The following is a 15,896-nucleotide window of genomic DNA, read 5'->3' as shown; positions in this document are numbered from 1 at the left end:
CAAACTATACCCGGTATATCATTCTTAAACACCATATTTTATGTCCTCTGTATAAATTAGTGTCGACGAGGACGTTTACCGAGGAGGACCCTTCGAATTTATATCGTTTACCATACGTCGTTCAAAAGAATATTATTTTCTGCCACCTAAAATATCGATTCTCTACTTCCTATTAACTCTGCGATACTACACCCACGCGTAATGCTGTTAATACTATAGCGAAGAATCGTATACCGTAACGTGAACACGAGTAAGAGTAGAGTCGCTCGAAAAATGTAATTTTATTAACGTAACATTTACTAGCGTTTGTACGAAACGTATAAAGCGTCTGGATTTAATATATCGAAACGAGATATCGTGGCATAACGCACGTTGCACTATGTCTGTCGATTTTTCACATCGATATTTAGTATGAAATATCATTGAAAGAATATTTAGAGAGTCGGATAAATTGTCCTATACGGTGGCATTAAATTCCAATTCACGGGCTGTCTAGTAAACATTTGAAACAACCTTGACAGAAAGAAACTAATCAAATTTGAATATTTTCTTTCGTTTGGGATCTTAAGATACCTCGAGTAAAGAATCGAACATTTTAGGGTAGTTTCGCGTTAACGAGATGTAATTTACGTCCACTTTCCATTCACCTCGGTCGATTATCTCACGCGCGAAATTCACTTTCACTCTTCCTTCTAAAAGAAACTCGATCACCTTCCCCATTCTAATCGACTCTTGCACCAACGGAATGTACTTGTGTGAAAAAAGCTGGCGATCAAAGGAAAGAGGTCAAGGAGTATAGCCGTACGTTATACCGCCATGTCGAAAATGTAAATGGTGGAAGATTTTTTGAAAAGATGAGAAATTAGGGGAATGAAAAGAAAACGGAGAACGATGTGGATCGCAACAAGGCCTCTCTGTTTACATTGCAGACGGGCCACCTGAGCGTTTTCGAGGGCAAGGACTGTGGTTCAGTGTCTCGGTGACCGTGCTCGAGCGAAGTCGACGACGCGCGTACTTTGACAAGTGTGAGACGGCGCGCGTCTTCGGTGTCTCGCCACGTGAACAAACGGAAAAACGCGTTCCACCCCGTCGTTTCTAATTTCTGTGCCGTTTCTTTTTCCTTTTTTTTATCTTCTACGCGTGCCTCGGTGTTCCAGCCGTTAGAGATTTCTTTGGGAAACTTTTCGTTGATCGAGAGCGTGGCTGTTGATGCACGTGTGCTCTAGGTACGTTGAGAATGATTTAATCGTTTGTTTTTTTTTTCTAATTTAGTAATTGATTTTACATTTGTATCTTTTTAATCTCTTTTGTGCTATATATTTGGCTATATATATTTCTACATTTCCATATAAACTCTACACGTGTTTATATATCGTGTTAGGTCGTCCGAAAAGTTTCTTTCGTTTTATAAGGAAATAATGGATGCACGATATTTTCTGTTTTATGTTATTTTATCGAATTGCGTATAATCCATTTTGCTCTATCAAAGTAAAGACCATAATATTCGGCAGATTAGGTTTCGTATTTGTATAAAGATGCATCGTTGTAAAAGACATACCTGTAGAAGACACTTTTCGGACAACCTAATGTATATCGTGTTATAATATATATTTGTATTTTTGATTAAAAACAAACATAATTATTAGAACATAACAGAGAATATAGAAGAAATATATGGTTAATGAAAAATATTGTTTGCCTTTAAATAGGCATACTTGGTTGTTCGTGAGAATATTTAATTTATTATCTATTATCCATATGATAATAAAGTTTTATACGTTACATATTTGAAACACTCGTATTAGATATACGGACAATAATAATGGACAAAATGGCATTAGCGTGGGTTTGAAAAGGAATAATCGTCGACGGTTCACAGGAACTTTCAAAAACTCGCGGTCGCACGGTGATTCATCGTACGCTGGCACCGTAACTATAATTCGAGGTGCTGCACGCCTGCGTATTTTTTTTCCTTTTTTTGCCTGCCATAACTAAGGGAACGATTCATTCAACGGAGCAGGAACTACGGCCGATGCGTGCAGGGAATTCCTTCCTTCGTTCTTCGACGAGAAGGAGACGCGAGACGCGTGTCCACTCGGTTTTCCAGGGTTTTTGAATTCGTGGACAGCCACGATTCGTATCGTTGATTATTTATTGCCACAGTACGATGTACGGTTAGCCTTTTGTTCTTTCTCGGTTCAAGTTCCCGGCGCCAATTACGCTGATTGCTCGCGTCTCGCGAATGACGAATCGCTCGCAGACTCCGGGCGCGAAATACAGATCGATTTGGCGATAGGTAGACGCGTGTTTCGCGTGTAACGCGAGTTACAAGTTTTTAGAGCTCGAGAAATGTTCTCGAGAAGGTTCTTGAGAATGTAGGCCTGAAACGAACAAGGATGGTTGATAGAGCTAGTCAAAAAACTCGTTTCCTTCGTCTGTCTTTTTATTTTATGAATTCCTCTGCACCGTAATTTGTCGACGAATAACAATTAGTCAGTGGACAAGTTAATAGCTGTAAGTCGTAAAAATGTAACAATCTTGAAGCTTAAATCGAAATTAAATCGAAATTTAATTTTTTCGGAGTTTATTATTAGGAAATCTGAAGATGCGAAAATGCACATAATATGCAGAAACGTATAAAATCTCCAAAATATATTAGGTCGTCCGAAAAGTTTCTTTCGTCTTATAAGGAAATAAAGTATGCACGACGTTTATTATTTTATCGAATTACGTATGATCCATTTCGTTCCATCGAAATAAAGATCACAACGTTCGACAGATTAGGTTTCATGTTTGTACAAAGATGCGTCGTTGTAAAAGACGTGTTTGTAAAAGAAAGATACTTTTCGGACAACCTGATAGTACTTTCACCATATGAAAACAGTAGGTGAAGCAATTTTTCGCAATGGTTCCATTTCTTTAAGAATATTTGTCAACATGCGAATTTGCATAAATATCAACAGTCTATTTATCATTCAAATACGTTTCACGAAGCGTGTCTGCAATTTTCCAGCAGACTTTCACCGTTCTACTGCTCTCGCGCTCGCCTGATCGCTTTCGCGTAATATCAGCGTTATGTAGTTGATTTTATAATTGAATTATACGCAAATATTTTTCTCCAAACATCAAAACTTTCACTGGTTGGAAGAATAGCGGCATTGCAGTAAGATTCGTAATTGAAACGCGAATTCGTAAACTGCAGCAAAGTTTAAATAGAAATGTTCGATCGCTTTATTTAAGATCACCCAGTGTATACGCGAGTAAGGCAAGGGAACGCGTGTTTTAAAAGTGTATTCGGGCTTGTTGCTCGCTAACTTATCGTTTCACACACCAACACTCTGTCTGACTGCCTACTTAGCTTCGTCTGTCTCCTCTGCCTGTTCCCCCTTTCGTCCAGCACACGATAAAGAAACCGTATTGCTTCAATTTAGATGCTGCACCGTTACGTCTCGTTTCATTAATAGTAATTTACATCAACACTCACCGTTTACCAAACACTGCGATCATGCGGTTCGGGATCCATCCAGGCTGACCGTACGATCCGTTTCATGTTATTCAGTTGGTCGATTGGCGTTTCGAAACGATCGACTTGCGTCTGCATTTTCTTCTAACAAATTCCTTCTAAGAAATAAGAGGTCGACTTTCCGTAGAATTCGATATTTTTCGCTAACAATAATAGTCAACGAATATATTGGGAATATTTTCTTCTACGTTCCCTATGCATTTTTAATTTCTTTTTTCATCGATGATAATTTTAGAATTTTTGTCAGAAGAATCGTTAGACGTTCCTTCGAATTCTTTGAAACTGAAAATTCCGTTTAGATCGAGCGAAAAAATAAATAGCACTGTTGTGATATTCCAACGAGGAAAATAATCTTCGGAAAGTTTCTTTTCATCTGCATCGTAATTCGTTGAGATACTTCTCTTCGAGAATAAATAAAACGATAAATAGTAGCTGCCTTTGTAATATTCCGACAAGGAAACTTCTAAGTTGGTTGAGGAAAATTTGAAAGCATTTGACGGTCGACCATTGTCTAAGAACTGAAAGTTCCTTGATACAGAAGAAGAAAGAGAAGAAGAAGAAGAAGAAGACGAGACGCGTGTCAAACCTCGTTTCCATCGACGAACATACGGGTGTATGCGGGTTCAACCGTTCAGCCAATTTAGGCTAATTTCATAGCGCGATCGTTCATCGTGTTTCCGTCATATCCTTTTTCTCATAGAAACACACTTTTAACACACACGAATAGGAATTCTCTGAAACCAGGATAAAAACCTCTTAAACTTTGTAAACATTTCAGAAGGACTTTAGAAACTTAGACGCGTAAGAGTTTCAAACTTTGTTATTAGATCCGCAAAAGTAAAGAGAAGAGAGACGTTTCGTAGAAAATTTTCAGAAACTATACGAACGTATACGCGTGACGAGACATAATTGAGAAACAGGATGCGACTAAGTTTGAATTCAAATCGAAATCAAATATTCCGATACGTAATGTAATATCCGACGTATAAAGTATCGTTTTAACCGTTTGAGTCCCGGGAGTCATTGAAAAAATAAGGTCGAAAAATCCCGAACAGCGCTATAGCGCTTGTCTTAATGGATTGCGAAGAGAAACAAGCGGCTCAATAGCACTCGTCATATTTGTCACTTTATGAAATACATCTACAGGGTGGTTGGTAACTGGTGGTACAAGCGGAAAGGGGGTGATTCTACGCGAAAAAAGAAGTCGGAAATATAGAATACAAATTTAAAAATTTAAAAATTTAAAAATTTAAAAATTTGAAAATTTGAAAATTTGAAAATTTGAAAATTTGAAAATTTGAAAATTTAAAAATTTGAAAATTTAAAAATTTAAAAATTTAAAAATTTAAAAATTTGAAAATTTAAAAATTTAAAAATTTAAAAATTTAAAAATTTGAAAATTTAAAAATTTAAAAATTTAAAAATTTAAAAATTTGAAAATTTAAAAATTTAAAAATTTAAAAATTTAAAAATTTGAAAATTTAAAAATTTAAAAATTTAAAAATTTAAAAATTTGAAAATTTAAAAATTTAAAAATTTAAAAATTTAAAAATTTGAAAATTTAAAAATTTAAAAATTTAAAAATTTAAAAATTTGAAAATTTAAAAATTTAAAAATTTAAAAATTTAAAAATTTGAAAATTTAAAAATTTAAAAATTTAAAAATTTAAAAATTTGAAAATTTAAAAATTTAAAAATTTAAAAATTTAAAAATTTGAAAATTTAAAAATTTAAAAATTTAAAAATTAAAAAGTAACGTCAATCGAGACAACGATCTACAGTGAGATCCGTTATAACGAGACGCGATAAAGTGCACGCGTACCAAGCGAAAATTCAAAGTCGATTTTCTCGAAAACAAAGCCTCGAACGGAAAATTGTTGTTCTATATTTTCGACTTCTTTTTTCGCGTAGAATTACCCCCTTTCCGCGTGTACCACCAGTTACCAACCACCCTGTATATGCGTAGTATTAGTTTATAAATATCTCGAGTTTTGATCAATAAAAATTATTCGGAATATAACAATGAAATTCAAAATACCGTAAGTCGTCCGCAGCGTTCTCACGTACTGGGACTTTTCGATACAAAATCTAAACAGCGCTGCTTGGGACTCAAACGGTTAATTCTTCGCACTTCGAATTCTATTTCAATTTCGTTAGCAGCAGCTCCCAACGCTTTTAAGTGTTTTATTTGAAATTTACTTTAACTAAAAAATAAGACAATTTAAGTAAATAAAGGAAGAAACAAATTCACTTAAATACCAATTTTATTCACACTATTGTCGTATTTTGTAATTTTTAACTGTATGATATATCTTGAAATAATTTCCAGGATGTAATCCTGCTTTTCTTTCGCACGTTTCACAAAAAAAGGTGAGGCTGAAAGGAAACAAATATAAAACGACATAGGAGCGCAAAGGGTTAAGAAAGCAGAGCGAAAAAATTTTCCTGAAGATCGTCGCTAATTCTTCGTGTTCGAAATCTAATTTAGCGCAAGATTCCATAAAGTTTTGCAAGGAATCGAGGATCCAGCGATTCTAATATCTCTCTGGATAATCTAATCGACCCTTCTTCGTTCCTAGAATCGAATCTCAACGCCGAATCTCAACGCCATTAATAGCGTTTGCGACGCGAAAATTTCCCTGGCCAAGGTCACTCGTCGCGATAGTTTGATATTTTTCGCGTTTGGAACAAAGTCGTGACACGATCGCTCAGCTTGACAAAGAAAATTGCACGTTGCTGGATATGCCGAAGTTTCATCGAGCTTCCTCGTCGAAGAAGAAGAAATATAGTGTTTCCATTCGATGTACGTAGCTCGGAAGATTCGCCCTTCGAGAAGCAAGCGGAGGACTCGTATTTTCGAGGTCTGTAAGCGCATTAACTTGCGAGCTATGTATCGAGGGCGGGCTTTCTTTTTTCGCATGCAAGTGATTTCTCAAGTTGATGGGGATATTCTGGCCAGGATCGTGGAATATGATTATCGGGCAGCATAATGGAGATTGGTATCTGGTCGGTGTATCTGATGTGGTAGAAAGTTTCGCATACAATCGTTGAATTACGATTAGATTTTTTCAATCGATGTCTTGGAATGTTCTTAGTTTGGGAAAATACGTAAGATAATAAAGAACGATGCGTGAAGACATTGTACTGAGAAACATCGATTAGCATTCGTTTATACGTTGCAAAATATTTCTATCATCTAACTCGGGTTCTCTTGCAAAATATCTTTCTTGTTTAATTCAAAAAAAAAAAAAAAAACAGTACTGCGTTTGGTATCGCATCAACTAAAATTTGCCATGCACCAATTTCCAAAATAATCGTCTGATCCGTTTCTTAAAACGCTAAAACGCCTAATATCGTAGCACGATCGAAATTCACCATTGCCCTCTTTTTACAATCTTCCATAAATCCGCCACTTAACTGCAAATCTCGTTTCTGATATTACCATACCTATTGAAGCTACCTTGCAAATGAACGATGCGTGAAGACATTGTACTGGGAAACATTGATTAGCAAATGCTTCTCGCTACTGACGCGGAATCGATCGACGTTCTTTCTTCGCCACCTAGAAAAATATCTTTCTTCTATAATTCCAAAAAACAGTACCACGTTTGGTATCGTATCAATTAAAATTTGCCATCCATCATCTTCGTCTCAAGTAATCGTCTGATCCGTTTCTTAAAACGCTACCTAATATTACAGCAAGATCGAAATTCATCATTGCCCTCTTTTTACAATCTTCCATAAATCCGCCACTTAACTCCAAATCTCGTTCCCGATATTACCATACCAATTGAGGCTACCTTGCAAATTTCTACCCTCAATTTAAACTTTGAAATACCCTTTTCTAAGATCCTCATACGTACCACCTGAGCCGAAGAACCAGCGAAACGCCCATTTACGCGCACAATGACGCGTGTCTGAACGGTTTTCACAGGCGCACCCCCGCGCGGATCTCATCGAATTCTCGTTGAAATCCTGGACGCGGCCTCCCAGTAACTTCTAACGAGGCAAAAATGTCGAGATTACGTCTACGACGGAGGATTGATCGACAGTTCTATCGTCTGCAGCTTTGTTCGTCGAACGAAATCGAACGCGAGAATAACCGTAGGGGGTTGAGACACGTTGGGGTTTTCAGAGAAACCTCCACGGCCTGCTACCACTTTTGACGTTTTTGCGTCTCGCCAATGACACCTGCTCCAGACTTTATTAAATCCCCCGACCAGACGAAAATAAAGACCCAACCCCGTCCGAGCCAGACGATTCTCCTTCGTTTTCCTTTTCTTTTGGTTTCGGAGAAGGTGGCGAACGCCGCAGAACTCTGACGTGTTTGGTAAATGAGTTTCACGGTGAATATTAACGAGAGTCAGCGGGGAAATAAACGAGGGTGTAGAATTGATTTTTAGACGCTTTGGCTCTGATCGTTTCTTTCGTAATAATAATTCAGGTTTGAAACAATTTCATCGGGGAGCGATCATTTTCAATTAAGTAGTACGTGTTCTAGATCGATGACAAAGCTATTGGAACAAGATCAGAATCTTCGCGTATTTAAAAACGTTCTCCGTTCTGTCAATTACGTTCTTAACTTTGGATTAAGTAGAAGTATTAACAAGATTCTTAGTCGCGAAATATCGAGTAGATAGAGGAATAATGTTTGGAAGAATTCGAGAAGTTACTTTATCATATCACAGAGATTCGTCTGCTCTCTTTTCAACTAGCGAGTATCGAAAGAGTTGCAGCAATATCGTTCATCGATGATGTAAGTATTAAAGAAAATATCAGTCATTGGCTGCAATAATCACATGACTCAAAAATCGCAATTTTATGCAATTTGAATATTCCAAATTGTTATGGTTTTTTGACGATGCAGCAAACTGCCCTCGCGTAGTGAATATTTCAAGTTCGCTTAGAAGACTCTACCAGAAAAAATACACGGAAATCTGCGGTCTTTTTCTGTCCAAGTACGAAAACTAGAAATTTTGCGTTATGTCATTGTCACTTTGCAAATGAACGATATGTTAATATTCCGTGAACGGGTGGTTCGCTTTGTTACGTAACAGAGGCAAGTACGCGTTTTATTAATCAAGCGTAATAAGTTCGGTAATATGTTTACGAATATTTGAACAGTAAAATTTCGTTTAAATAAATGGAATTTCGTTGTACCTCTAATTTTAGCTGCATTACGTAATCCATGCAACAGTATGACAACTTCATTTCGGCATGTGAAAATCGGTTATGTACACGGTGTTAAAAAGGGAAAAAATAGAAAAGAATAATTTTGGAGACGCGTAGTACGTGATACAGATATTATAGTTCGGGTTATTGAACAATTAAAATACATTAATCGCTCGATCGTTTAAATTATAAAATTCATTTTATCGGTATGTCAATTACAAAGTAATATTTATTTAATATAACGTCTATCGAATAATCACCAAAAATTGTCACTAAATCAACGAATAATTTATTATAATTTAACCATCGTGGTTTTCTTCTTCTAGTTGTAAGCCCCTGTGAATTATTCATTCTTTCCTTGCGCAAAGCACGTTGGTGTTACATCGAACGCGTTCGTCGTAGGCTTTCTTATAACTGTCTGATGTCATCAGCGTGGATCGTTCGGACGATTTCGCAAGTCGATTTTAATCGAGACCAATCAGGGCAATGACTGCAACTACCAATGAACGATTACATTCAGCTGTTTCATGGGAACGCGCCTGCCCTCCGCAAAAAGAATCGTCGATCTTCGCATCGTAACATCATTTATCGAAGTAATTAAAACATTCCAATTTCGTCAATTAAATCCACGAGGCTGGAAGTAAATTTCGTTTTTGAAATTTAATCAGATTCCGAAGGTTTGAGCGATCGAGAGAAGTTGCTGAAGGTATTAAAAATATCGAAAAATACAGATATTCAAATATTCCAAAAATACTTGTCGCATCAAAATGTGTTGTTATTTCTGTATTTAAAGCTAGGATCGCAATATTTTATTCTTTGGATGAATCTATCACGTCGTTCTGAGCCGAAAAACATTTATTGCACTTTCTTAAATGGACTAGGGATAAAAACGAAAAACCTTGTCATTTTCAACAAAATGTCTATTCTTTTCTATTTTTCAATATTCTCACGAATCAACGCTTTGTCTCTATTCTCTTCAAAGAAATATTCCTCTCTTTTTATCGAGATTTTAACACCCTTACAAAGGACGCGCGATACGTGTTACACCTGGCACCTGTCAAGTATCGAACGATACGAAAGAATTGAAAAAAATCACGCGTACCAGTAGATCCTGCTATAATAGAAGTCTGCATTTAATATATCGAAAGGAGAAATTGTGGCATAACGCACGTTGCACTATGTCTGTCGATTTTTCACATCGATATTTAGTATGAAAGAATATTCAGAGAGTCGGATGAATTGTCCTATACTGTGGCATTAAATTCCAATTCACGGGCTGTCTAGTAAACATTTGAAACAACCCTGACAGAAAGAAACTAATCAAATTTGAATATTTTCTTTCGTTTGGGATCTTAAGATACCTCGAGTAAAGAATCGAACATTTTAGGGTAGTTTCGCGTTAACGAGATGTAATTTACGTCCACTTTCCATTCACCTCGGTCGATTATCTCACGCGCGAAATTCACTTTCACTCTTCCTTCTAAAAGATCAACATCTGTCAAGCATCGAACGATACAAAAGAATTGAAAAAATCACGCGTACGAGTAAAGTAACGAAAAGATGATCGCGTTCGAGTTTTACGACTGAAAGGTCGGTTTATGTCCCAACAGCGCGATGTAACAGAACCGTTGCAGCCCCCAAGGGGTCAAGGCGAGCCATGAATGTCGATGGCTTGATTAAAGCCGCGGAATTTCAACTTTTGGCCATTATGAATTTTCAATGTGACGCTGCTCGTAAATTAGTGTCCGTTGCGGACACGTAGGGTTCCAGTCCCTAGAGCGCAAAACGAGTAGAATGGAAAGAAAAAATGTGGCAGATTGATATTACCGGACAGGACAGCACTCTGGAGATGCGTTCGAATCCCCGGGGACACATGATCGATCGGGCAGATTAATGGTAAATGTAACGCGTGTTATTGACGGATGAATTCGGTTCGTTTCGATCGCTGTTTCTCGTATTTGCATTCGAATCTCGGATCTGTAGGTTAACTATTAGCTGTATTCTCTTGCGCAAGAAATAATTTGCATTTTTCTGTGTTTATGAGAAATTCGAAGGCACAGATACACATCGAATACGAATAATATAGGAAACTGTATGTAGCGGCACATGAGTTAGAAGACAGTTCAATTCGTGTTGTTATTTTGCCTCGGGACATTGGCACCGCCTTGACGCACGGAACGTAACGATAAATAAATTCCGGGCAAAACAATGTCGCCGCTACGTGTTATCGTCGATCAAAGACGAATTCGAATTTTCCGACTCTCCCCCGATGAGTATAAATAAACAGACGCGTTCGCGAGCGAATCAGTCATTAACGGAGTTACAGTCAGTTATCAACCAGTTATCAACGAATTATCAGCGATCTAATTAACGAGTGATTAGCGATCCTATTTTACGACTTGTACACTGTACGAGCGTCTCAGCCGATATAGTCTGTATACTAATTTATTATTTTAAATATATTCGACGATTTCAACAACAAGCAATAACATTTAATAAATCTCGCAACATCAAACATCCTACACAAGTCTTCTACATGTATAAAGTAAGGGTCAATAACACAGACGAAAAACATGTAAAAGATTTAGCAAGAATAGGAAATACGATATTTTGGAAAATAGCATAGTCGTGAAGCATAGGAGAACGAAGATGTAAGGAAGATTGGAAGTTAAGGATAAAGCTGTTTGATAGTCTAGTTAGGAGCGTTTTTCTCTTTTTACAAACGAGCATCCGACGATAGAAAAGATTCAGCGAGCCACGTATCGCTGGAAATCAAAGGAGGAGAGAAAAATTCGCAATAAAAACAGGCGCGAGACCAGCAAAATACGAAGAGAAGTTAGGAAGCACCGAGAAAGATTCAACCAGGTGGAAATGCAAGAGGATACTAGTGAAACGAAAGATAGCTATATGAAAGTAGAAAGAGAAAAGTAGAAAGAGATTTTTAGAACTAAGAGAATGATCAGGTACAGAGATGATCGCGTAAAGAGAATAGAAAATGGAGAGGAAATCTGGGAAGAGCGAAGAGCTAAGGATACGAAACAAGGAGGAAGAGAGACAGACACGAAGAAATCAAAATAAGCAGAAGAAGTTAGAGGAATAGAAATGAATTAAAAGCAAGAGCGAGATTTCGATGATTAAGGGAATGTAGATATTGGGAAGAATGCAAAGAAGAATGTAAATTATGTGGTGAGATGAAAGTGGAAAGGTGTGACAAGAAAGTGCGGAATAACGAGAAATAAAGATTCAAATTGGGTAGAAGTAGTAAGCGCAAGTGGAAAAGTAAGCCTGGCAAGGTCAAATGAAATTATATGGAAAAGGAAGAGCGAAGAATTGGCTAGAAGAGAAGAAATATCAGATGAACGAAGAGTAGGAAGGAGAAAGGTAAAAAAGAAATAGACAGAAGAAATAGATTGATAGGGGTAGATAGGAATAGAATAGAAAAAAGATATTGTACAAAGTATAGAGGAGTGATAAGAGCGGTGATAGTAGAATCTAGAGCGGAGGTTTGAAAATAATTTAGAGTAGAAGAGAAAAAGTGATAAAAAAAGTGAGATTAAAGTTAGAAAGAGAGAAAGAGAGAGACTGGAAGTGACCGAAATAGAATCGATATAGATAAATATCGTACAGATATACTGTACAACCAATTGTTAAATAACAAAGTACTATTATTATTATTATTATTATTGTTATTGTACCTATGGTTTGGTTTAACAAGTATAAATGTCAGTATCCATAAAGTTGAGATATTAATAATTCTAAAGATACGTTCTCTTTACGGTTTTGCTATTTTTTTATCAGAATTATATATGAGAAATTCCAAAACGAAGGATATTAAAATTTGAATGTTAAGAATCTTCCGACTTGAGATCTTTCACCTGGCGTAATTGAAATATTTGCGATATCCAGGATGGTTAAAATTCTTATCGGCGGAAAATCGAATAAAGTGGTTGTTCTGAATTTAGAATTCCCTTAATCGCATCTCGACCGCGTAACCCCCGATATCTAACGGATGTGCAGTATAATTTACCGCATTGTTGGCAAGGTTTTCACGGAAGAATTTGCTCGGTGTTGTCAGCTGGGCCTGTCCCCTCGTACTCGATCCACCATGAAGTGTAGTGAATTGAATTTAGAGACCGAAAAGCTCAGTCAAGGAGCATCGAGTGGCTATGGATAAAGGTAAACCACGTTAAACGTGAATTTACAATAAATGTGGCCTCTGTGTGGGGGAGCTTGCGACCGTGGAAAATTCAATTTCACGGGAATTTTAGTCGAAAGCGTTATACGGAAATTGAACGTGTTTCGTTGCAAAAATTAAACGTTTTTCGATAAATATTTCGCGTTATCGATCTGAAATTTACTTGTCAATGTTGTCCTCTTTTATGTTTTACCTTTTCAATTCTCCACTCCTTCGATTTTCTAATCTCATTCGTCTAGTTGTTCATTTCAATCCAAGTCCTTCCAGTTCTACAATTTTCTAACTCTCTGATCTTCTAGTCTTTCAATTAATTCTGCAAGCACCTAATCGTTCGGTTTCCTAATTCTAATCCTCTAGCCTTCTAGTCCTTCGATTTTCCGATTTTCATGTGAACATATCCTGTATTATTAAAGGTCATCGGTGTCAAGTTCTTTAACATTCGTCATTTTCTCCCGATTTCTTTCGATCCCTTTCGTGCAAACGATTCGATTACGTTTAATTCGACCTCGTAAATCCAAAGCTCGCGAAACAAGCGTCGTTCAGCGTTGAACGACGACGCTATAAACCGTCGCTTTAGCGCAACTTACGATTTAAATCCTCGGGGCCGGACTGAAACCGATGAAATATCGCTGCAAATTACCGACAAATTTGACGCCAGAAAATTTCGACCCTCACGGCGATGCAAATAATTCCGGAGAAATTTTACGGTGATTGAGACATACATTGTGAAATTTTTTTTCAAAATAATCCGGCTGACTTCATTCTCTCTTTCTCTCTCTCCCTTTCTCTCTCTCTCTCTCTCTCTCTTTTATTCGTTCTTTTCTTACGATTTATGATAGTAATAAATTTACGCTGTAATGAATATTCATGAGAATGTGGGTGTTCCTTTTTGTTACAGATTACGTAGTTTCGTGGTGCGTGACAATTTTGTGTCCGATTGGTTTATGTTTATATGCTCAGTGGAGAAAATAAGGTGCAATTAAAGTTTCACGGTTTGCATCGATTAATCATCGCGTTCGTGGCTAAGCGGCGTTGAATCTTGATGACTAATATGACAAGAAGATGACGTCATTGGTTCAGAGGGATTTGGCGCCAACACGGAAGAGGGAATCCACCAGCAGTAATGCTTCCAGTTACTTGATGGTGAGTGAGAATAAATCTTTTCCAAGTATATTTTAGTACCTGACATAAATTTTAGTAGTAGCTATATTCGATTATTCTCTGAATTACTTGTATACAAAAGTAGACGATTGTCCAAAGAAATTTTAATAAGCCATTGATGCCGAGGACGTAAGTCTTTGGTGTAAAAATATACATATTAATTGGCGAATAATTATGAAGATAATTTTATTCAACGAATAACCGGTTTCTTCTTCTATGATGATCTAAATGTAAATTGCACGCATACAACATTCCGTGTCATAATATCATTTTTTTAAAAATACGCTTACATAACGTCTTGATATAATTCACAGCTAGTTTCTTCTTCAATATGATCGATAATTGATTGAATAGCTTAACAAAATTTAACAACAGATATTAGCCCATGAAATGTAAATTTCGAACAAGTGACGTTTCAAAAATACTCCAGCTTAAAAGAACCACGTTTAAACACGCATACATATGCTAAACATATATAAGACATCGATATTCAAATCTCGAGCTTCGTCCAATCTCTGCAAACTATTGCAACGTAGAAAGCATCGTACCATGTAACCCGAATCACCCCCCAAAAACGTGGCTCTATCAACTCCAATCCCATGAAAATACACTCAGCATAGATTCTCCCTACCATCGTGTTCGTAATCTTCGGGAGAAATTTCTCGTTGCTTTCCCAGTGCTATCGTTGTCCAAATAATTCGTGATATCAGCAACCCCCATTCTTATCGCGCCTGCGATGTCCAAGGCTGGCTCTAGATCTGGTCGCGTCACGAGTATCGTGTAGTCGCGACAATAACGAGGCGACGATCTCGAAAACTGGGAACGTACTGTGGCGCCTTCCATGACGTCTACGTTTGACCATGAGGAGCGTCGTGACGCGTAGGGTGCGCGTTATCGTTTGTCAAGTGTGTTAGGCCGATGGAAAAGTTTCGCGAAACATCCCTGAACTTCCTCGTCGCCGCCTTTCCTTTGATTATCCGAGCGTGTGCCACGTGTTCCTTCCTGTTGACGCGATTTCTCCGTGAAATTTTTATGAGCTTGGAATTCGGATTATTTTCGGGTTGTTTTAATTTTTTTAGCGTTTGCCGTAGAGCAACGATAGTAGAAGTCGATAAAGAAACGATGATTATGATTTCCGTGATCGTTATTAATGTATTCTTTAGAAATCTTTTTATTTGTTAAATACCTTTTTAAAAAGTATTAGATTATTCTTATCGCGGATATTCATGTTTATCTTTTCTATTGTCCGTTGAATTTTTATGAGTCTGAAATGTAAATTACCTTAGGCGCTGTTTTAATTGCGCAGGAATTTACGTTTGCATTTAAACTACATTTTTATGGAATTTTTCTTCACTTCGTAGACACTTTTCTTCGATAGTTACAGTACGTTGTTAGATTGTTCTTGTTGCGATATTTATGCTTATTCTTCTATCTCTCTATATTTTTGTTTATCGTATATTCAGTTCGCTATCCCCTTTAGGATCCGTAACAGAGGGGATGAAAAATGAAAAAATGGAATAGCATTGTTCTACCATCTTCGTATTCCTTATTTATTTATCTTTTTTATTCTCGCACTTGAATTCTTCACGTATTTCCCTGATAAAACTGACATGATGAAAATAAATAAATAAATAAATAATTCATTTCAACAAGAGTGCACTTCCACACTTTTACTAATTTCAAGTCCCAAAAGACTCTACGTTAACGATCACAATGTACCTACTTCGTAATTTACAAACATGTCACACTTTTTCAACTGTTCTATAAAATTTCGTTGCACATATTCACTTCAAATCACCCTAAAATACTACCCATCCTCCAGCCGCTATTTCCACCCCCCCCCCCC

At 36.9% G+C, this 15,896-nt stretch overlaps 1 protein-coding gene across 3 annotated transcripts in view; it reads left to right on the top strand.

The window, feature by feature from the left end:
• The first annotated feature begins 990 nt into the window (after positions 1 to 990).
• LOC100746477 (protein sprint) overlaps positions 991 to 15,896 on the top strand; it is a 162,305-nt gene continuing 147,399 nt past the window's right edge. Inside the window, exons 1-2 of one of the 3 annotated variants that reach the window (XM_024366775.2) lie at positions 991 to 1,226; positions 13,788 to 14,032. In XM_024366775.2, the coding sequence (XP_024222543.1) occupies positions 13,952 to 14,032 (81 nt within the window). In that variant the 5' untranslated portion in view covers positions 991 to 1,226; positions 13,788 to 13,951. Of the gene's footprint in view, positions 1,227 to 11,266; positions 12,076 to 13,787; positions 14,033 to 15,896 lie in introns of those variants that run through there. The other 2 variants (XM_033320750.1, XM_012384037.3) reach the window with 2 other exon arrangements.

Source organism: Bombus impatiens, unplaced genomic scaffold (assembly GCF_000188095.3).
Source record: "Bombus impatiens unplaced genomic scaffold, BIMP_2.2 scf_0010, whole genome shotgun sequence".
NCBI lineage: Eukaryota > Metazoa > Arthropoda > Insecta > Hymenoptera > Apidae > Bombus > Bombus impatiens.
Note: the sequence above shows the minus strand (reverse complement) of the source record. Positions and strands in the feature narration are given on the sequence as shown.